This window comes from Eleutherodactylus coqui, chromosome 2 (assembly GCF_035609145.1).
Source record: "Eleutherodactylus coqui strain aEleCoq1 chromosome 2, aEleCoq1.hap1, whole genome shotgun sequence".
In the NCBI taxonomy this organism is placed as follows: domain Eukaryota; kingdom Metazoa; phylum Chordata; class Amphibia; order Anura; family Eleutherodactylidae; genus Eleutherodactylus; species Eleutherodactylus coqui.
Window position 1 is genome coordinate 259,898,289 of NC_089838.1, and position 23,722 is coordinate 259,922,010.

A 23,722-nucleotide genomic window follows, 5' to 3' on the forward strand; every position below is an offset into this window, starting at 1 on the left:
ACTCACCCATCCCCCTGGTGTGGTTGAAGTCCCCTTTGACAACTTTGCAAGTTTTGCCATCACCATTGCAGACTCCACAACGATCTTCTTTGGCCGCAGAGCCAATAATCCCATTGCAGCCGATTTTCTAAAAAAAACACAGTAAGCGGTTACAAATACTGCTTATTGTGGAAGGTGCACAAGGTGACATACAACTCAAAAGGAGCTTTGAAGGGGTTTTCCAACTTATTTATCTTGTATTGTTTTGGGCTCCCTATGCCCAAAACTATATAAAATAAATATATTCATCATGGTGCCAGACCGCCATTTTGGCGGTCCGGCAGCACAGCATCTGACAGGTGATTTCACCCTGCTAGAAGGCCAGGTGATGTCCTGTAAACCTGTCACGTGGACTTCTAGTGAGACGTTCCTGGAAGGTTTACAGAACATCATTAGTTATGGCCCTGTTGTGCCTTCTATTGGCTGCAGTGATCATGTGGCTAAAAAGCCCTCGTGACCACTCCAGTGCTTGTAGACAGAAGACCGGAGTACCAAGAGAGCACAAGGGGGCGCATCACGGCAGCGAGAGGCAAGTACTGTGTTTTTTTCTGTACTCTGCATACCCATACTGCCACTAATTAACTTGGAAAACCCCTTTAAGTTTAGAGTATCATCAGCTGAATGCCTGAGATACTGTGAAATTACATTGCTTTTAATGGACGTTAAAAGGGTTTTCTGAGCATTCACTACTGATGACCTATAGTCAATAGTTGATCAATAAAGGTCTAACGCTCGGGATCCCCGCCAATTCGCTGATTCTCTGGCTGCTGTCAGTACAGCCAAGCTGGACATTCGCATCGGTGGTCAGAGCTGAAAGTGTAGTAGAAAGGCTTCGCTCCCATTGAACTCCTCATTGCGCTCAGAGCTGGATGAGTAATAAAAGGGATCGCTCCTATTGATTTCAGTGGCAGCAAAACCTTTTATTACCCTTGCGACTCTGTCCACTGATTCAGATGTTCAGCTAGGCTGCACCGACTGCGGCCGTAGGATCAACTGCTCATCAGGGATCCTGGGTGGCAAAACCCCGCTGATCAACTATTGATGACCTATCTTGAGCATAGGTCATCTGTAGTAAATGCCCGGAAAACCCCTTTAAATACTACCAAGACAGCTATCTTACCCCTTAAGTGGAAGGACTGTGCCTATCCTGCAGTGTGTATTTATATGATAGAGGAGAGACCATTTTTTTTTATTACTATTGTGTTATACAGTGAGGGCTAGTGAGGATAGCAAAGGTGTTGCTGGAACAAACTTCCAGCAGATGTGCTTGGAAAATCTGCAATAAGTGAATGCAAGTATGCCTCTGCTAAATGTATATCTATCCTAAGAGAGAAATAAAAAGGAAATTATGTACGGGTAGACTAGCCGGACCATGTGGGTTTTTTCTGTTGTCAATTTTTTATGTTTCTACGTGTTGTCAATAGTAGTACAAACCCACCACAGATGCCGCAAAGCTTGGCAGCTTGAAGGTGTTCAAGATTAGAGAAAAGGGTATGTATTTTGATTTCAGAAACAGCGCCACATCTGTCCCTGGGTTTTGACTAGAATATTGCTGTGCAGGAAAAAAATCAGCAAAGTTGCTGCAGCTCTTAAAGGGGCGGTCCAAGCTTAGGAAAACATGGCTACTTTCTTCCAAACACAGCACTTACCCTTGTGGGTTGTGTTTGGTATTGCAGCTCAGATCTCATTCACTTTAATGGACCTGAGCGGCAATATCAGGCACAACCCAGTATTATTGTATCTTGTCACCACCAAAAGTGTGGGTCGTGACAAGATACAGGCTGCATGACAGCCTGGGCACGCCCCCAGTTCTTAGTTGGCTCTCAGGACCTAGCAGTGACCAACAGCGGCTTCTTCTTTTTATCCGACAGCGACAGCGGCTTCCCTGTCGGCCTCCCTGCACAGGCAGTACACGTGGAAGCAGAGAGCAGCGGCGGACAGTGAGGGAGCGGCAACGGGCAGTCTTACAGCAGTGTCCCCGCTCCCCTCCAGTCTTCCCCACAGCTTCCCTGCCCCCCCCCCTTACTCACTCTCACCCAGTGCTGTGGTGTACAGTGCCCGATGCCACTCTCTCAGTGTCCACCGCGGCTTCCCTGCCAACACTGCGGCTTCATATCAGTTTGTGACAGCGCCTTCCCTGACGGTCTTCCTGCACTGGCAGCACAACTGGGAGCAGAGTGCGGCGGTGGAAAGTGAGGGAGTGGTGGCGCTGCATTGGGCTGTCGTACTGCAGTGTCCCAACTCCTCTTCAGCCCTCCCGTCCCCCTTCCTCACTGTCAACCAGCGCTTTCCGCAGAGGAAGCCGTTGCTAGTCACTGCCAGGACCTGAGAGCCGAAGCAGGGGGAGGCAATTACAAACTGGGGGCGTGCCCAGGCTGTCAAGCAACCTGTATCTCGTCACCACCCACAATTCTGGTGGTGACAAGATACAATAATACCGCACAACTCTACAGACAAAAGCGGAGGTGTGTTTGGAAGAAAGCAGACAGGTTTTTCTAACCCTGGATAACCCCTTTAAAGTGAACCTTCAGTCCTGGAGAAACAAAGATGGTCGCACCGCTTCTTTGCCTTCCTGATGCACAATATGCATTAGTACGCATCATTAGTCTAAGACATTACACCTGCTTTGATTTACCAATGGTGCCCACATTAGCAGTGCTGGCCAGTCAGAGTAGCATGTAGTGTCTTAGATTACCAATGTATGCTAATGCACAGCGTACATCAGTGAGTCATAGAAGTGGTGCGGTCATCTTTGTTTCTCCAGGATCGGACGGTTACTTTAAGTAGTGCTGCAGATGGTTTATTTTGAGGTGGAGTACTTGGCAGCTAGACCTTCACCATTGAGTACCTGATGGCAAGCAAAAATACCTTTAAGTTCTAGCTCAAATACCTAAGGTGGAATATTGTGCATTATGTAGTATACTATGTGGCCAAACACCCCTTGGGATGCCTGCTATGCTAATGTTACCATTTTCATTTTTCATGATATTGGAGGGCATACATTTGGGTGCTTTAATACTGAAATGCTTGATGCTGAGACAAACAAGGTAGAACAGAGCAGAGGAAAGGATGGCTTTGGGATTTAAGGCTCAGCGGTCTGTAAGCAGTTGCAGCTGCTAGCTGTCAGAATAGCATAAAGAAAAAGTGGAGAAATGAGCTTAAAATGTCCATTTTTTAAGGTGGATTTTATATGGATCACCAAGAAGCACTGGGAGAGTTGGATGGTGATACAGAGCAGCGATCGGGGACAGAGGTGGTCTCCTCTTAATAATAATTTAATAAGAAAGCAGGGTTGGAGAAAAGAGAAGAACATAATATAAGGGAAGTTGACAGCATCTCTCCGTAACAAAGGAGAGCTGGGAAACGGAGCTTAAATGTTACTGTAATCAAGGTGATATAGAGAGGGGCCTCACAAGGATTCATGTCAATGACTTGCCAAAAACAGCTTAACTGCAGCTATTAACCCATTTCCCACAGAGATCAACACTCATCTAATCTACTGTTACAATATAAGGGGACACGTTAGAGACCTGATCACCTTTTACAGCCACTTCCAGGGGATTATAGGTGAAAACAATGGCAACAAGGGAGTAATAACTGGAATTAGGCACAACAGTCTCGGTCCAGTTACTGTGGTTTTACAGCAAACAAGGTCAAGACTCCGACCCAAATCAAGTCAGAAACATCTCAGCGAGTTGACGTAGTTCCTAATGTCTCCCACATGTTGCTATATTAACCCGTCCCACAGGGTGATTTACCGTTATAGATGCCAGATGTTACGTCAGGGACTATATTTTCCAATGTGAACTACTAATAATATAAGGGAAGGCTACCAAGCAACTTAGATATATAGACGATTAGTTAGGTAGGTTATTAAGGAAGAATTATGTCTGCGCAGTATGATAGTATGAAATTCAAACTATTGATGGATTTTAGTTATTGTTTCGTATGGTTTGAATTACTGAGGGATTTAGGCAATTTTTCAGCACTGGATTTCTTTACTTTTTTATCATTTATTTGATAATCTGTACATTTAGGGAATGAATACAATAAATCACAGACACCATAGTCCAATGCTTACTTGTTACTTTTTTATATCATGGTTTTCAAGGTATACATACACCATAATGTGCCATTTCATGGCTTTTTCACCATACAGTGCTTTTAGTTTATGAAGTGCTTCAATTCAATTGCATATTACCCAGAGAGCATGGATGGCCTTAAAAGTCTCCTCACTCAACCTCTTGGTGCTCTCCCTAAGGAGAGATGTTACCCCTCTTGACCCAAATCATAGGGCTCTCACTAGCCAAGCCAGGATCCTACTGCACACTGATGATGGGCAAAAACTTTGAAACAGTCTGTCTGTGAAGGGATTCTGGCTTGGTTATAATTTCAAATCTTTGCTCTACAGACCTGTATAAAGGGTCAAGCATTGATTTGAAGGAATGCTGCCATCCAATAGGTGGTGCCGCAGAGGTATTGTTCCATCAATACTGGTGCATCTGGTCTCCACCAGAAATATGGGTGGAGACCTGCAGAGTGACAGGTTAAGCCTTGTTAAAGCCTCCCTCAGCTCCCACATCCCCCTGTGACATGTCTCCGGTGTACTTTCATCTGCGCTTGCTTCTCCTCGGCTGACACAGCGCTCACACCTCTGCTCTGCTACCGTTTTCCCTTGCGGCTGCTGCAGGTGGGCCCCGCTGTCCCTCTCCTCCCCTCTGTCGCACCACTCACTGCAACTTCTCCCCGTCGGCTGGGGGAAAGGTTACATGTGTGAGCTGGCAGGGCCATGTCAGTGGGGGGGAATTCTGGAGCTGAGGCTGCATACTCCGTCCTCCCCTGTCAGTGTCTCCGCTCACAGCAGCAGGGACCCCAGGGAACAAAATTACAGAAGGGCAGCCTGCTGAGGCTGCTGTGTCAGCAGGGGAGGACATGGATGCTGAGAGCGGGGAGTCTGGCTGGGAGATCTGTGACCTGCCCAAGGGGAATGGGTGGTGCATGTGGGGAGGTGTGTGTGCACCAGCCAATCCACAGCTCTGGCCATCACTTACGCATACCCTCTAACTCAGGACTTCCAACCAATGTCTCCACCCATATTTCTGGTGGAGACAAGATGTATCAGTTCCATCTTTCTTATTTGTGTGCTTCAATTTACACACAACAAGCCGAGGTAGTGACAAAACAGCAGAGCAGAGCATAGAGGCACTTAAGCAATGTTTTGGGGAACCTTCCTAAGGCATGCGTGACAATGTACTCACCACCCTTTTATGCAATAATCACATCCCATCTCTACAAAACAATATACAAATATGACTAAATACGATTAATAAATATAAGAATGACTTTATCCTGATTACAGCAATAGTAGAAACGAATAATCTGTTGTCCTATCCATCACAACATGGGTAGTGCAACGGTTTCTGGCAATGATAAAATATGGATATTTCTCTATTTTCCAGAGGATAAAGACATCAGAACACTTTTCGCCACGGACAGCAGGATTTTTGACAAGGTGATTATATTATTGTGGACAGAAATTGAAATTCAGTCAGATTCCAGAATATCTACTGTATTCAAATTGGTTGTTTACAGTTTATTCCAGCCGATAATTATAAACAGTTTTTGTATTTAGACGTATTCAATAAATCCAGGACTAATGCTAGAATAGTGTCACCCGCTGTTTGTATGCTGTATCCACCTCGCTAATGCTGCGTTTAGACGGAAAGATTATCGCTAAAAAAAATCCTTCAAAATGGGCAAAAGAGAACAATTATCGTCCAGTGTAAACGCGAGCCAACGATGAACGAGAATCATCTGCTTCTCGTTCAGTTTCTGCAGACATAAAAATCATCATTGGTTCGTTGGCTTATCGTTCGGTTCAAACAGCAATCATTCAGTCCCTCGATTCGCTTATATATGGACTGAACGGTTCTCATTTGAACGAGCCAGTGATGCGTTTGCCTGTCTAAACAGGCTGCATGAGCACGAATGAGCTAACAATGACATCATTCGCTCGTTCAAACGAGAATCGGCTTGTCTAAAAGGACCATAAGACTCCTTTTACATGAGATCTTAAGCGCCTGACAGTCATCCAAGTGATAATTGCCTTTGTGCTTTCACGCAGGAAAAATGATCATTCAGTGAAAATCTTTTCCGTCCGCTTGCCTTCATTCTCAGTAAACAGGCAGTCATTCGTAGACGAACAACTGTCCGTTTAAACAGGCAGATCGTCATTTGATTATTACGCCTGCAGAAACTGAGCGAAGAACGATAAGAGAACGAATTATCGTTCGTCATTCAGTTGCTGTTAGCATTTATACTGAACGCAATCCAGCGAGAATCTGAATGATAATTGTTCCGAGTAAAAGGACTCTAAGTGTTCCAAGGTGGTCACACATGCTCAGTATTGCTTCTCTCTCAGACTCGCTGGGTATGTGGAGGGCTCCCTGGTGTGGTGAGCGGCTGCTTCTGAAGTTGCTTTGTCTTCTCTGATGTCAGAAGAGAAGCTCAGTAAGTGAGAAATCAGACAATGTTACTACAGAGAAGCAAGACTGAGGTGTGACCGACTTGGAACTTTTATGGATATGGACCGGATTCAGAAAACCTCTTCAATAGAGACGACAGGTGGTGCTAAAAGTTACTGTCCTTTTCATCCCGCTAGTATCTTCTGGCTATAGTCCTAGTATACTTCAGGGTAGCTGGACTGCGTACTGGAGAGTATACAAAGTATTTTTTTTTACCAGCTCTGCAAGTTTCTACTACTTATACATTACTTATAATAGTGTTCATTAGTACTACCCTTTTCTCAAAGTCTCCACTCTTTATACATGTAATCCTCTCTACACTACTCTGACATTTTCCATCCTTTGGTTTTATTTTTTCTGCCAGGTTCTTAACCAACTAGATGGATGAGGAAGTCAGCTTTTATCATGAGATCTACCGATGGGCCTTGGGATACACCTGGATTCAGAAGAGACAACAGCTCCTCCAGATTGGATTTAGAGCTAGGGTGGACCGGGCCACCTGTGAACTGGTTAGTAAAACTTATCTAAAACACTTCAGTCTTTGACAAAGGGTCAGTGGTGATAATAATATTCATATATAAGCGCTGCGGAATATGTTGGCGCTATACAAATAAAGATTATTATTAAGATTATTATTATATATGGTTCAATTCTAGACCATGGCAGAACATCCTTTACATTGGGCATGGAGAAGAGAGGGCGATCCATCAGACACATTCAGGTGGTCATGGTCTATGGTTCATGGAGTAACCCTTCCACCCTGCTCCCATTGTAGGACCATCCATCTTCCTCTATGGAAGAAGAGATTCTGACAGGCAGCTATAAAGGAGGATCCCGATTACTAAACGTGTCATAAAAATCTCTGGTAAGCAAAAAGCTGGTGTGGAAGAAGGGTTTTAAAGTGTTTTTTTTGAGACAAAACATTTGATTGCCTATCCTCAGAATAGGTCATCAATAGTTGATTGATGGGGGAACGCCAGTCAGGATCCACATTGGTTAGCTGATTTAAGAGGCCGAGGTGCTCGGCTGAGTGACACGGCCTCTTCTCAAGCATATGACATCACATTCATTGGTCACATGGCCCGAGAACAGTTCAGTCTCATTCAAGTATATGGGATTGAGCTGCAATACTAGGTACAGCTACTATGCAATGTACAGTGCTTGTGCCTGGTATGCACTGAAGTGACAGCAGTGCTGGCCGGGGAACTGCTGTCACTTCAATCAGCTGATCGGCTGGGATCCTGAGTGGCAGACCCCTGCTGGTCAACTATTTATGGCCTATCCGGAGAATGGCTTAAAATTTCATATTTTTATTAAATCCTCAATACTAGCAATAAAAACACAAGGAATTGAGACAATGCAAGTTTTTTTTAAAGGAGATGTATCATGAAGACAAACCCTGCACATTCTAGGACACATGAACATCTTAGAGAGGGTACTCCACTCGGGACCCATAGCTTCTCCCAGCAAAATCTAATGTTTGCCAGGAGTGCCAGGAATAGGATCTCAGTCATATTTTGTCTCTCATGAGATAACTGTACATAGTACAGTATATAATATCACACTTATCGCTTCTCTCTGAATGCCTGGTACCATTGATGTGTGCAGCTCCTGTAATGATCATTTTATTCAACCTTCTCTATCATTCTACTTTACTGTTGGCAGGATGGGGAATGACAACTGCAGACCAACCAGAAGATATGACAGATGAAGACAGTCTGTATCCTGTAATAGTCATACACGCACACAGACACTGTCACACATTCATGGCACATACTCATACATGTGCATATATACACAACACAAACACACGCTCAATCACTGTACTTGTGTCTTGCACACATCTTATAGTGTTACCCCCCCTCCCTTAGTATGCCAGGAGATAGGGCAGTACAGCAGCCATGGTTTCCCTAAAGGTTTTCCCCATTGGGGGGTTTCCTGTCCTGCGTGTTGCTGTACCCTCTTCATAACTGATGGGAAGGAACAACCAAAAAACATATAATTAATTTCCCATTATTTAACTTACTATACTTTGTGTGTGAAAGTAAAATGTTATTTAACCCTTCCCACTCCAATGCCTGAGCTGTTCCAACACCATGAGCTTACTCTATACCTCCCATGTCGGAACAGGTCTGCAACTGGAGTGCATCTGCACCCAGTCATCAGACACATTGGGTGCAGATGCACTCCTGCACTGGTCCTCATCGAGGACCCCGTAGGAGAAGGCAGAAAGGGTTTTTAACCCCTTCTGCCTTCTCCTTTACACATTACATAGTGCATTCCGCCCGGTGATCATGTGACCACTGGGAGCCTCCTGACCTCAGCTGTAACTCACAGCCTAGGTTGGGAGGATGAAGAGAGAATGCGGAAGTGTTAATTCCGCCCAGCAAGCATGTGACCGTCAGCACCCTCCTGATCTCAGCTAACAGTCACAGCCGAGATCAGTAGGGTGAAGATAAAAATGAGCGGTGAGAGTTGCGGAGTGAGCAGGGGGGAGCGGGGGGAGAGATCTCTCGCTCGAGTAATTGCCCTTAGCGAGTATGCTCGCTCATCTCTAGTCACACGGCACATCTAAAGGAAATAATGAATCATATTGCAAATAGATGTTCTTATATCATCTTGTATAATGCTAACTCACCATCAAAATGCAGCTGTCTGTTGTTCAGCTGATTATCATTGGTCCAGCGGCTCTACCCCACAGCAATCAGCTGTTATCATCCAAGAGTGGCCATAGATTTTAGTATCCCATGGTAGTGGATTGGGATTGTACAACATGTAGCTGTCCATAGTGAGAGCTGCTGTTTGCACAGGATCTCTATTTTGGCTTAGAGATACTAGACGCATATGTCCCAGGATGCTAGGTATATTGATTTCTATTGAAACACAAGTAGAAAAAGCAGCAAGTTGATGTCACCAGTAACCCAGCTGAACTACAGGTGTAGCAAACTTTAAAGGGGTTGTACCAGGATTACAAGTTATCCATTATCCAAAGGGAGGAAAGCTTGTTGATTGATGGGGGGCCTCACTGATCTCAAGAACAGGGGACCCGTGTCTCCCCTCATCACTGCAGGCTTACTGCTGCTCCTTTCAGTTTCAATGGGACTGCTGGAGATAGCTGAGTATCAAGCACCTGGGTATTTCCATCAGCCCCATTGAAACGAATGGAGCACTGACTATGCATACTCAGCCAGACCTCCATTCACTCTGATGTCACTGTGAGGGGAGAAGCGACCCCACAGTGATAGGCATAGGGGGACTCAAGATTGTGGGGGCCTCAATGGTGAGATTCCTACCAATCAGCAAGTTATCTCCTATCTTGTAAATTAAGCTTTAATGCATTATGATTGCATTCCGTGCCACACCTTATTTACTCTTAATTGTTTTAGGCCAGTCTCACTCGACCAGATTTCAATTGCAGAATCCGCGATTGTCATCTGCACAGACGATCCGCGGCATTCCGCACACATTCAAACAAGAGAACATGAGCGGACAGCTATTGCGATTTTAGCATGGCAGCATGTTCTATTTTAATGCAGATTCTGCACAGTCGGTTCCATTGAAGTTGATGTAAGCCGTCCGACCTGCGGAACATCTGCAATTAAGATTGTGAATAGGTCGCGGGTACCCGTGTCATCGCCTAGCGACATTGTGGGAAAAACAGAGTTTTGAGAAAAAAAAATACGTAGTGCGTATGTCTGATGGCGAGCCACCGCAGCCATCAGCAATACAGAAGAAGAAAGAAGACAGATACGCAGGGTCACCGGCCACTGTCATGGCTGGAATCTGCTGTGGGCTCTCACATGCGGAATCCGACCTGTCTGCGTGAGATCGGTCTTACAGAGGCTTTTGTTGTGTTAGGAAGAGAGAACAATTGCTTTTTAATGGCAATAACATGTTGCAGAAAGGTATCCCAAACAAGTTAAACTTTGTTACACAGGTATATTTTTCATAAATCCTTGCATTTCAACTTCTAAACAAGACGAAATCATGTAAACCTGTCGGCTGTGAGTTATGGTCATAGCTGTGATCTGATACAATCTTGGAAAACAAGATAAATATTCGGTTGCTGATGAAAGTTATTGTTTCTCATTGTACAAGCAGAGATTCAGTCAAATCTGTCTCTTCACAGTGAGAAGGATGAGAGGTGCATAGGTCTCATCGACTGCCAAGGAGGGCTAAGAGAGGGAGGAGGGAGGAGCAATTGGCTACAATGATAGCTGTCAGACTGATGCTTCCTGTCCTAGAAACTGAAGGCAGCTCCTCGTAAGAAAGTTTCTGAAGGCAGTCTATGTACAGCAGCTGAGCTTACAAAAAAAAGACCGCAACAAATATATTTCCATAAGTATTCAGAAGCACAGCCTAGTTTTCATTTTTGTATGAGACACTGACCTAAAATGTTATCAACTAGTATAATCTTAATTTTCATGATACCTATCATTGGAATAATCACCCTGAAAACAGCTGCATAGTCACAAAAGGGACCATCTGATTCTAGAACAATACCCATGTCCAAATGTAACAGGTGTCTCCTAAATAAATGTTCTTTACGGAAACTTTTCTCTAAACTGTGACTTTATCACCTATGCACATATCCAGGATAGGTGATAAATGTTAGATCACTGGAAACCCAATGGATCCCGAGGAGGAATTTGTATAGAGCAGCAGTCCAACATGCACTCTGCAGCACCATACAAACTCTATGGGAGAGCCAAAAGGATTGAAGTATTTATCAGACCAAATAATATATTTCTCATGTTGAAGTATAGTCTACTGGCAGTGAAGCAGAGCAATATCCTAGATCTTGGCATCTTCTTGCACCTTGACAATTAGACCAGAGACACACACGGACTCTGGTGTTGAAAGCCGTAAAGCTCAGTTATGCGACACAGAAACATTTCAGGAATTAGCTCCAATCTTGTCACTTTTCTGGAACACTTAGTGACCATTGCTCAAGTTTTCCTTTCCTATTATGTGTTCCAACATCCCTGGCTCCTCTCGTGTTTACTGTATCATAGTCCTAAAAAGTACACAAAAAAAGCAATAGCATGCACCAAGGACAAGAGAGGAATCTGTTAAAGAGACCTGCATGGTTAAATAAGATTTAGGAAATAAGAGTTTGGTCAGTTGCATTTACAACACTCTGAAGAACACTTGTTAGCCAGTTGGAACACAAGTAAACTTGAAAATGCACCATCTTAGGGTTTTGATTAGTAACACTTGTACACATAAAAACTGATGGTGTTGCCCACAGCAATCCAATTCTGGCTGTTAAATAATGACATAAAAATTAAAGCAGTGATCTGACTGGCTGATGTGGACATCTTCTAACCCTTTGCAATCCAATTTTGGATTCAGGGTTTCCTAGGGGTTTTCTCTTTCTGCCATTATACAATAGCACCAGCTGCTGGCTACAGCCAGTACTGTGGTATGGGACATGCTGGAGAGGCCCCCGACAACAGAGCGGCAAGTAATATACAGTAAGAATACCCTGCCGGATGTCTTCCGACATCAGAGCTGTACAGCCTTCAATGAGAATGTCTTTAGACGTCAGACAGTGGATTGGAAAGGGTTAATAGCATACATTGGGTTACATTCAGACCTGCGCCCATGGTCTGTAGTCTATTTCCCTTGGAGCCGGATAACAAATACTGGAACTGCCATAAATCGGGTCAAAATGGACCCTATTGACTATAATGGTGTCTGTCCTACTTCCAGCATGCCGGCCAAAATTTTTCTGGACAAAATAGAGCATCATACTGCACTATTCTGTCTGGGATTTTTTGCCCGATCTGTGCTGAATTCTTTATTCAGAGAAACTTTGGCTGGCATGCTGAAAGCTGCATGGACCCCATTATAGTCAATAGGGTCCGTTGAGTGATACTAGGATCGAACATATGCTAGTTCTAGTATTTTCATTTTCCAGCTCCATACCTGGAGTTCAAAAACTAAACTACCAGAGGCCGTGAGTGCAAATGTGAATGTGCCCCAATTCCGAAGATACCAGATCTGAGCAAAACTAGAAGGATCCCATTGACTATAATGGAGTCTGTCTGGCTTCCAGCATGCCAAGGAAGATAAAATACCACAGCATGCGGCACTATTTTGTCTGGGATTTTGTGCCGGATCTGTACTGGAGGCTGCAAAGCACATGTGAAAATAACCTCAATTGGCCAACAGTTAGTCTTAAGAAGGCTTGCAGGCTTAAAATATTTGAAAAGGTGTATTTAGGAACGTAAAAAAAAATAACAAAATGTTTACCAGAGTTCTCTGATGAAAGAATGTAAAAATACATTTTTGCTACAAGTTATATACTAGTATCTCAAAGTTTCCTTTCACCAATACCCATTAGAATGACTATAATAACAGACTAAATAATAGATTTTCTCCACAAATACGGTCCATCGAACAACGCAAAGGTTAACAAATCTGAACTTAAAAAACTAAAGTTTCAGCAGAAAGGATAAGAAAAGCTTAGACAATGCTATTTACTGCCATGACCAGAAATTTACTGGCTGGATATTCACATTACTGGAGAGCAAAATCCTGTGCTCCAATTGTGACTTTCTGCTGAATATGTCCCTCGGTTCCTCATCCACTTCTCAAACCTGCTGATTGAGCACTTCCAGCAGTTCGCTGGCATAAAACACTCCCAGCTGTTCTGTAGAACTATTTCCATCTCTCTGTCTGATTAACACAGCTTTATGAGACCTAATCGGAATAACATGCACTCATTAGCTCTCACCCCAAAGCGAGAGCATACACATACTTCTGTAGTCAGGATCTGTTGTGCTCAAATACACTGAAAAAGGACAGTTTTGCATTTAAAGCATGCTTAGCCCATCAAAGCTACATAGTGACTAGAGATGAGCGAGCATACTCACTAAGGGCAATTACTCGATCGAACATTGCCCTTAGCGAGTACCTGCCAGCTCGGAAGAAAAGGTTCGGGTGCCGGCGGAGGGCGGGGAGCAGCGGGGGAGAGCGGGGAGAAACGGAGGGGAGATCTCTCTCTCCCTCTATTCCACCTGCTTCCCCCTGCTCACTGCCGCAACTCACCTCTAAACCGCACCGGCAGCCGAACCTTTTCTCCCGAGCGGGGAGATACTCGCTAAGTACAATGCTTGATCGAGTAATTGTCCTTAGCGAGTATGCTCGCTCATCTCTAATAGTGACATAATGTTCCAATGAATGCACTTTAAACTGAGGTGACTGAGTTACCACAATAAAACTTTAAATTGTGAAATAGTAGAATAAATTACCATTTCTCTGAAGGTTGTGATACTCTTTGAGAATATCCAGTGGGTAGAGAGTCTTAAGAAAAATGGTTCCTGAGAGTGACTTTCTAGCCTTCTGCCCCAGCAAATCATTGGCCTACTTCTGCTACATTGATAACATCATAAACATCTGGACCAACACTGAACAAGAACTAATAAAATTCCATGAGAGATTCAATGCATTTCACCCCACCATAAACCTGACATTAAGCTACTCATATACGGAAATCAACTTTTTGGACACCAACATAAAAATTTCAAAACAGCTCAATACAGACATCCATATATTGAAAACCATTTGATCAACCCACATACCTCAGACGGGACAGTTCCCATCCTAAACACATCAAAAAGTCCATTGTCTACAGCCAGGCCATCAGATACAACCGGATCTGCTCCAACCCAAAAGACAGAGAGGAACATTTACACAATCTCAAAAAGACATTTTTAAAATCAGGGCTACCATCCCACCTCAATTGATGACCAAATCACCAGAGCCACCAGGATACCCAGAAATCAACTACTCCAATACAAGGAGAAGGAAAGAAACAACCATGTGCCTCTAGTAGTGACCTACAATACGCAACTAGAGATACTAAGGAAAACCGCAAACAAACTCCACCATACCCTGCACAAGGATGACCGTCTGAAAACCATATTCCCAGACCCTCCGCTTCTGTGTTACAGGCAACCTCCAAATTTGAGGAACTTTATAATCAGGAGTGCATTGTGCTCAGACACACAGAAAGGAACTTATCCCTGTAATGTAAGGAGCTGTCAGACCTGCTCACATGTACTGACCGCGGACAGGATACAAATCCCCAACATACAATAGGACTATAAGATCCCAGGGACATTCACATGTTCCACATGTTGTATACCTGATCCTGTGCAGTAAATGTCCTGTTGGGGCCTTTATGTTGGAGAAACAGCACAAAAACTGAAAGGTAGGATGAGATCTCATCGCCACACGATTAAAGAAAGAAAGACCAAATTACCTGTGGCGGAGCACTTTTCTAGTTATGGACACAACTTGAAAGACATAAAAGTTATTATATTGAAAGGCAATTTCAAATCACAGCGGCACAGAAGGATTTGGGAATACAAATTTATAACAACTTTTGACACTTCAACTGAGAGTTAAATTCTTCAAAAAGATTGATGTGTGACTTGGAAGTATGAGGGTCAAAAGCGCTATCTTTTCGCCTTAGGGAGAGCACCTAAACGGTGAGTGAGGAGACTCAAAAGGCCATTCATGCTCCTCTGGGTAATATGCAAATAAGTGAGATGGAATAATACCTCCACAGTGCCACCTATTGGAAGGCAGCATTCCTTAAAGCCAAAGTTAGACTTTCTATACAAGCATTGTAACAATGACTGGGAATTAACAATGATTGGGAAGTATGAGACATCTATAACATAGATAAGAGATCATCAAGTCAGCAATGTTAACACTAATTCAGGGACCATTAAACCTTCACATCTCTGTTTGTATTTCTGTTGTAGCATTTTTTAAGTGCAAATTAGTTTCTTTGTGCCTTGTCATAACTATATCTTTGGATCTATTTCATTATGCCTTGATGAAGGACCCTGTGAGGTCCGAAAGCTTACATTAACATCATGTATTTTTGATAGCCATTAAAAGGTATCATATCTACAAGATTTCTTGGTTTCTTTCATTGAGAACAATCACACTTTGCTCTACTAGCTAATACGGTACAAACCCCATTTTTTTCCATTTTGCATCAAGTAATGACACGTCACTTCTTGACACGGAAAGTTTGATTCTGTGTCAGAATTGCACGCACAGATTTTGCCTGTTCACAAAGCAAAATCCATGTGCAGATCTGCACCAAAAACTGCGGCAGAAAGCTACGGATTTTAATGTTTTTGGTTTTTTTTTTGCAGAATTCGCTGTGCATAGTTCTGCTATGAGAACATACCCCAAAAAAATAACCTGAGAAGAGGGAAAAGGGTTTCCAAAAATTGTGAGCTACTCCACCTGGCACCTGCCATGAACGCAGAGATCCGCCTCATAAGGACCACAGGGTGTTCCATCCAAGACTCTGTCCGACACCAACATTGGGGTATCTCGGCCAACAGGAGTACAGTACAGCTCACATGGTTTATCTGAAAAATAAATAGAAGATAAGAATGCCATATTCAAAATAAAAGACAAAAAGTTGAATCATCTAGTATTGAAAAGACTTACCATCAACGATTACAGCTGTAAGGAGACTTTTCTTCTTGTTGAAGTTGCGGTCGTGAGATTGACACTGATGATCCCTAAAGCTGGAACCTCCTTTGGGACATGGTGAATTCTCACAAACCATGTGCTCCACATTTGTCCCTTTACAGCTCTGACCACCAAGTCCAGGACTGTCAAAAAGATAATACCTCATCAAAATTTGAAGGACCTTCTCTTGTTCTGGCCTCTAATGTCTATCATGTAGGCTATGTCTTTTCTCTAACAACAGCACAGAATAGAAAGAATGTTTCCAAGTCCTGATTCATGTTTCCTGGAAGTCTTTCAGTCTGCAGGTTAATAAATCTGTACTTGAATTAGGTCTGGACTTATACTATGTCTATCCACATAACAGAGTAACATTTCCGTTCCTTCTCCTGCTTATACAACCAGCTCATTACAATGATTTATGAGACACATTTGCAAACTCCTTTGGAACACTAAACAATAATTCTGCAGAAATAATGAAAGAAATGTTCACTTCACTATATACAGTTGCAATCAAAATTATTCAAACCCTGCGCTGCAACTGAGGTTTATTTGCCAAATTTACAAACTTTCAGCCCAAAGCCAACATCAGAGAAATGAAGAATAGACATTTATATACAGTAATGAGTGAACCAAATTGTTGAAAATGTTGCAATTCCTTATTGACACCGTATAACATTCCGCCACTTGCAATATATGTTAAATGTGGGTCATAGTCTACCCATCGCATTAACCTGTTACCAGAGTGGCATTATATTACAGTCTACAATTGTGGTTTACACAGCTCCAATAATATACAAACTCAGGTTGCCGCGGCATTTTCCAAAGGCTTGATCCAAGCAGGAACCCAATGTTAGGCTACTTTCAGAAGAGTATATTTTTTAATACATATTTGGCTTGTGTTTTGCAGACAGCAATATGGGACTAATGAAAATGTATAAATCTATTGACATGAGTAGATTTTTCACAGCTATGTTTTAAAAATGCAGCATGCGCTACTTTTGTCCAGTTGTGATAAGAAATACGGCCATTATAGTCTGTTGAAAGTGATTAAAACAAAGATGCACCCATACTGCATCCGTATTTGACCAGTATTTGGATCCATATTTGCATTCATTGGTATTATTTTCTTCCATTGTGCAAAATACAGATCCATATTTGCCCAGTAATAAAATAAAACCAATAAAAGCAAATGCGGAGGCGAATCCTGATTAAATACTGCTGATATAATTTAATTAGTAATACATCAGTATTATGTATCTGTAATATAGATGTGTTATAATACGAGGGTCGTACTAAAAGTAATGCAAAAGTGGTCATAACTTCTTTATCAACTAATGTGGAGCGTTCAAATTGCACATGTAGTTGGAATGACTCTTCCTAAATATAAATTTGCTACCCAATGTAGTCTCCCATAAAAACAATGCATTTGCGCCACGTACCGCTTAATGTTGATGGTACAACTTTGCCCCAGAAAATCAAGGAGAATGACATCCTTGTCATCCCAAAAAACAATCGCCATGACTTTCTGTGCTGAACTTCTAAGGCCTTGGAGAAGAGGTGTGCTGCCATTACATGGACTGATTCTTAATTTCCGGACCATAAATATACACCAACGTTTCATCCAGTCACCAGATCGGGAAAAAAAACGGTGTCTTCATTGGTTTCGAACACTTCAAGCAGATCAGAGCAGACTTCCACCCTTGGAATCCATTATTCATCAGCAAGGAAGAAACAGATTCTGAAACACCTGTATAGAGGAGGATTCACTCCAACTACATGTGCAATCTGAATGATCTACATCAGTTAATAAATAGAGATGAGCGAACACCAAAATGTTCGGGTGTTCGTTATTCGGAACGAACTTCCCGTGATGCTCGAGGGTTCGTTTCGAACAACGAACCCCATTGAAGTCAATGGGCGACCAGAACATTTTTGTATTTCGCCGATGCTCGCTAAGGTTTTCATGTGTGAAAATCTGGGCAATTCAGGAAAGTGATGGGAATGACACAGAAACGGATAGGGCAGGCGAGGGGCTACATGTTGGGCTGCATCTCAAGTTCACAGGTCCCACTATTAAGCCACAATACCGGCAAGAGTGGGCCCCCCCCCCTCCCAACAACTTTTACTTCTGAAAAGCCCTCATTAGCATGGCATACCTTTGCTAAGCACCACACTACCTCCAACAAAGCACAATCACTGCCTGCATGACACTCCACTGACACTTCTCCTGGGTTACATGCTGCCCAACCGCCCCCCCTCCCCCCCCACAGCGCACACCAAAGTGTCCCTGGGCAGCCTTCAGCTGCCCTCATGCCACACCACGCTCATGTCTATTTAGAATTGCGTCTGCCATGACGAGGGACCGCAGGCACACACTGCAGAGGTTGGCACGGCTAGGCAGCGACCCTCTTTAAAAGTGGCGGAGCGATAGCCCACAATGCTGTACAGAAGCAATGAGAAATAGAATCCTGTGCCACCGCCATCAGGAGCTGCACACGTGGGCATAGCAATGGGGAACCTATGTGCCACACACTATTCATTCTGTCAAGGTGTCTGCATGCCCCAGTCAGACCGGGCTTTTTAATTCATAGACACAGGCAGGTACAACTCCCTATTGTGAAGTCCCTGTGGACCCACAGCATGGGTGGCTCCCTGGAACCCACCGGCGGTACACAGAAATATCCCATTGCATTGCCCAACACAGCTGAGGTAGTAATGTCGTGCTTAATGCAGGTGGGCTTCGGCCCACACTGCATGCCCCAGTCTGACTGGGGTTCTTTATAAGTGTACAGATGTAGTAAAAACTCCGTGTGCACCTACAGCATGGGTGGGTGCCAGGAAGCCACCGGCGGTACATAGAAATATCCCATTGCATTGCCCAACACAGCTGAGGTAGTAATGTTGTGCTTAACCCTTTCCAATCCAATTTGTATATGGTTTTCCTAGGGGGCTTACTCTTTTTCTGCCGTTATACAACGGCGCTATATGCTGGCTAAAGCCAGTACTGCATGAGCTGACACGTAGGATAGGCTCCAACAGCAGAGAGGCTGGCAATATACAGTAAGAGAACCCCGACGGACGTCTACCAACAACGGAGCTGTACAGCCTTAAACCCTAATGTCTTCACAGGTCACACAGTGGACTGGAAAGGGTTAATGCAGGTGGGTTTCGGCCCACACTGCATGCCCCAGTCAGACTGGGGTTCTTTACAAGTAGACACATGTCTAAAGCCAGTACTGCATGAGCTGACACGTAGGATAGGCTCCAACAGCAGAGAGGCTGGCAATATACAGTAAGAGAACCCCGACGGACGTCTACCAACAACGGAGCTGTACAGCCTTAAACCCTAATGTCTTCACAGGTCACACAGTGGACTGGAAAGGGTTAATGCAGGTGGGTTTCGGCCCACACTGCATGCCCCAGTCAGACTGGGGTTCTTTACAAGTAGACACATGTAGGTTAAACTCCCTGTGGACCCACTGCCTGGGTGGGTGCCAGGAAGCCACCGGCGGTACATAGAAATATCCCATTGCATTGCCTAACACAGCTGAGGTAGTAATGTCGTGCGTAATACAGGTGGGCTTCGGCCCACACTGCATGCCCCAGTCAGACGGGTTCTTTAGAAGTGTACAGATGTATTAAAAACTCAGTGTGCACCTACAGCATGGGTGGCTCCCTGGAACCCACCGGCGGTACACAAAAATATCCCATTGCATTGCCCAACACAGCTGAGGTAGTAATGTCGTGCTTAATGCAGGTGGGCTTCGGCCCACACTGCATGCCCCAGTCTGACTGGGGTTCTTTATAAGTGTACAGATGTAGTAAAAACTCCGTGTGCACCTACAGCATGGGTGGGTGCCAGGAAGCCACCGGCGGTACATAGAAATATCCCATTGCATTGCCCAACACAGCTGAGGTAGTAATGTTGTGCTTAACCCTTTCCAATCCAATTTGTATATGGTTTTCCTAGGGGGCTTACTCTTTTTCTGCCGTTATACAACGGCGCTATATGCTGGCTAAAGCCAGTACTGCATGAGCTGACACGTAGGATAGGCTCCAACAGCAGAGAGGCTGGCAATATACAGTAAGAGAACCCCGACGGACGTCTACCAACAACGGAGCTGTACAGCCTTAAACCCTAATGTCTTCACAGGTCACACAGTGGACTGGAAAGGGTTAATGCAGGTGGGTTTCGGCCCACACTGCATGCCCCAGTCAGACTGGGGTTCTTTACAAGTAGACACATGTCTAAAGCCAGTACTGCATGAGCTGACACGTAGGATAGGCTCCAACAGCAGAGAGGCTGGCAATATACAGTAAGAGAACCCCGACGGACGTCTACCAACAACGGAGCTGTACAGCCTTAAACCCTAATGTCTTCACAGGTCACACAGTGGACTGGAAAGGGTTAATGCAGGTGGGTTTCGGCCCACACTGCATGCCCCAGTCAGACTGGGGTTCTTTACAAGTAGACACATGTAGGTTAAACTCCCTGTGGACCCACTGCCTGGGTGGGTGCCAGGAAGCCACCGGCGGTACATAGAAATATCCCATTGCATTGCCTAACACAGCTGAGGTAGTAATGTCGTGCGTAATACAGGTGGGCTTCGGCCCACACTGCATGCCCCAGTCAGACGGGTTCTTTAGAAGTGTACAGATGTATTAAAAACTCAGTGTGCACCTACAGCATGGGTGGCTCCCTGGAACCCACCGGCGGTACACAAAAATATCCCATTGCATTGCCCAACACAGCTGAGGTAACGTCAGCTGTAATGCAGGTGGCCTAAAAATTAATTTGATTACACAGTAGGCGAGGGCCCACAAAAATTGCTGTATCAACAGTACTAATGTACATCCCAAAAATTGGCCATGGCCAGCCAAGAGGGCAGGTGAAACCCATTAATCGCTTTGGTTAATGTGGCTTAAGTGGTAACTAGGCCTGGAGGCAGCCCAGTGTAACGAAAAATTGGTTCAAGTTAAAGTTCCAATGCTTTTAAGCGCATTGAAACTTATAAAAATTGTTCTGAAAAATTATTTGAGTGAGCCTTGTGGCCCTAAGAAAAATTGCCCGTTCAGCGTGATTACGTGAGGTTTCAGGAGGAGGAGCAGGAGGAGGAGGAGGAGGAATATTAGACACAGATTGATGAAGCAGAAATGTCCCCGTTTTGGATGGTGAGAGAGAACGTAGCTTCCATCCGCGGGTGCAGCCTACGTATTGCTTACGTATCGCTGCTGTCCGCTGGTGGAGAACAGAAGTCTGGGGAAATCCAGCCTTTGTTCATCTTGATGAGTGTTAGCCTGTCGGCACTGTCGGTTGACAAGCGGCTACGCTTATCTGTGATGATTCCCCCAGCCGCACTAAACACCCTCTCCGACAACACGCTAGCCGCAGGACAAGCAAGCACCTCCAGGGCATACAGCGCTAGTTCAGGCCACATGTCCAGCTTCGACACCCAGTAGTTGTAGGGGGCAGAGGCGTCACCAAGGATGGTCGTGCGATCCGCTACGTACTCCCTCACCATCCTTTTACAGTGCTCCCGCCGACTCAGCCGTGACTGGGGAGCGGTGACACAGTCTTGGTGGGGAGCCATAAAGCTGGCCAGGCCCTTAAAGACTGTTGCACTGCCTGGGATGTACATGCTGCTCGATCTACGCACATCCCCTGCTACCTTGCCCTCGGTACTGCGCCTTCTGCCACTAGCGCTGTCGGCTGGGAATTTTACCATCAGCTTGTCCGCAAGGGTCCTGTGGTATAGCAACACTCTCGAACCCCTTTCCTCTTCGGGAATGAGAGTGGGCAGGTTCTCCTTATACCGTGGATCGAGCAGTGTGTACACCCAGTAATCCGTAGTGGCCAGAATGCGTGCAACGCGAGGGTCACGAGAAAGGCATCCTAACATGAAGTCAGCCATGTGTGCCAGGGTACCTGTACGCAACACATGGCTGTCTTCACTAGGAAGATCACTTTCAGGATCCTCCTCCTCCTCCTCCTCCTCCTCCTCAGGCCATACACGCTGAAAGGATGACAGGCAATCAGCCGGTGTACCGTCAGCAGCGGGCCAAGCTGTCTCTTCCCCCTCCTCCTCATCCTCCTCATGCTCCTCCTCCTCCTCCTGTACGCGCTGAGAAATAGACAGGAGGGTGCCCTGACTATCCAGCGGCATACTGTCTTCCCCCGCCCCCGTTTCCGAGCGCAAAGCAGCTGCCTTTATGGTTTGCAGGGAATTTCTCAAGATGCATAGCAGAGGAATGGTGACGCTAATGATTGTAGCATCGCCGCTCACCACCTGGGTAGACTCCTCAAAATTACCAAGGACATGGCAGATGTCTGCCAACCAGGCCCACTCTTCTGAAAGGAATTGAGGAGGCTGACTCCCACTGCGCCGCCCATGTTGGAGTTGGTATTCGACTATAGCTCTACGTTGTTCATAGAGCCTGGCCAACATGTGGAGCATAGAGTTCCACCGTGTGGGCACGTCGCACAGCAGTCGGTGCACTGGCAGCTTAAAGTGATGTTGCAGGGTGCGCAGGGTGGCAGCGTCCGTGTGGGACTTGCGGAAATGTGCGCAGAGCCGGCGCGCCTTTACGAGCAGGTCTGACAAGCGTGGGTAGCTTTTCAGAAACCGCTGAACCACCAAATTAAAGACGTGGGCCAGGCATGGCACGTGCGTGAGGCTGCCAAGCTGCAGAGCCGCCACCAGGTTACGCCCGTTGTCACACACGACCATGCCCGGTTGGAGGCTCAGCGGCGCAAGCCAGCGGTCGGTCTGCTGTGTCAGACCCTGCAGCAGTTCGTGGGCCGTGTGCCTCTTATCGCCTAAGCTGAGTAGTTTCAGCACGGCCTGCTGACGCTTGCCCACCGCTGTGCTGCCACACCGCGCGACACCGACTGCTGGCGACATGCTGCTGCTAACACATCTTGATTGCGAGACAGAGGAGGAGGAGGAGGAGGAGGAGGGTGCTTTAGTGGAGGAAGCATACACCTCCGCAGATACCACCACCGAGCTGGGGCCCACAATTCTGGGGGTGGGTAGGACGTGAGCGGTCCCAGGCTCTGACTCTGTCCCAGCCTCCACTAAATTCACCCAATGTGCCGTCAGGGAGATGTAGTGGCCCTGCCCGCCTGTGCTTGTCCACGTGTCCGTAGTTAAGTGGACCGTGGCAGTAACCGCGTTGGTGAGGGCGCGCACAATGTTGCGGGAGACGTGGTCGTGCAGGGCTGGGACGGCACATCGGGAAAAGTAGTGGCGACTGGGAACTGAGTAGCGCGGGGCCGCCGCCTCCATGATACTTTTGAAGGACTCAGTTTCCACAACCCTATACGGCAGCATCTCAAGGCTGATGAATTTTGCTATGCGGACGGTTAACGTTTGAGCGTGCGGGTGCGTGGCGGCGTACTTGCGATTGCGCTCGAACACTTGCGCAAGCGACGGCTGAACGGTGCGCTGAACTACACTGCTGGATGGGGCCGAGGACAGCGGAGATGAGGGTGTGGGTGCAGGCCATGAGGCGGTAGTGCCTGTGTCCTGAGAGGGGGGTTGCATCTCAGTGGCAGGTTGGGGCACAGGGGGAGAGGCAGGGGTGCAAACCGGAGGCGGTGAACGGCCTTCGTCCCACCTTGTGGGGTGCTTGGCCATCATATGTCTGCG

At 45.6% G+C, this 23,722-nt stretch overlaps 1 protein-coding gene across 2 annotated transcripts in view; it reads right to left on the reverse strand.

Moving 5' to 3' along the window:
- Positions 1 to 23,722, reverse strand: part of ADAMTS17 (ADAM metallopeptidase with thrombospondin type 1 motif 17) — a 197,411-nt gene that overhangs the window by 58,609 nt on the left and 115,080 nt on the right. For both annotated transcript variants that reach the window (XM_066592863.1, XM_066592862.1), the window contains exons 13-15: positions 16,050 to 16,216; positions 15,840 to 15,967; positions 7 to 127 (exon numbers count right to left, since the gene is read on the reverse strand). In XM_066592863.1, coding sequence (XP_066448960.1) covers positions 7 to 127; positions 15,840 to 15,967; positions 16,050 to 16,216 — 416 coding nt within the window. The remainder of the gene's footprint in view (positions 1 to 6; positions 128 to 15,839; positions 15,968 to 16,049; positions 16,217 to 23,722) is intronic.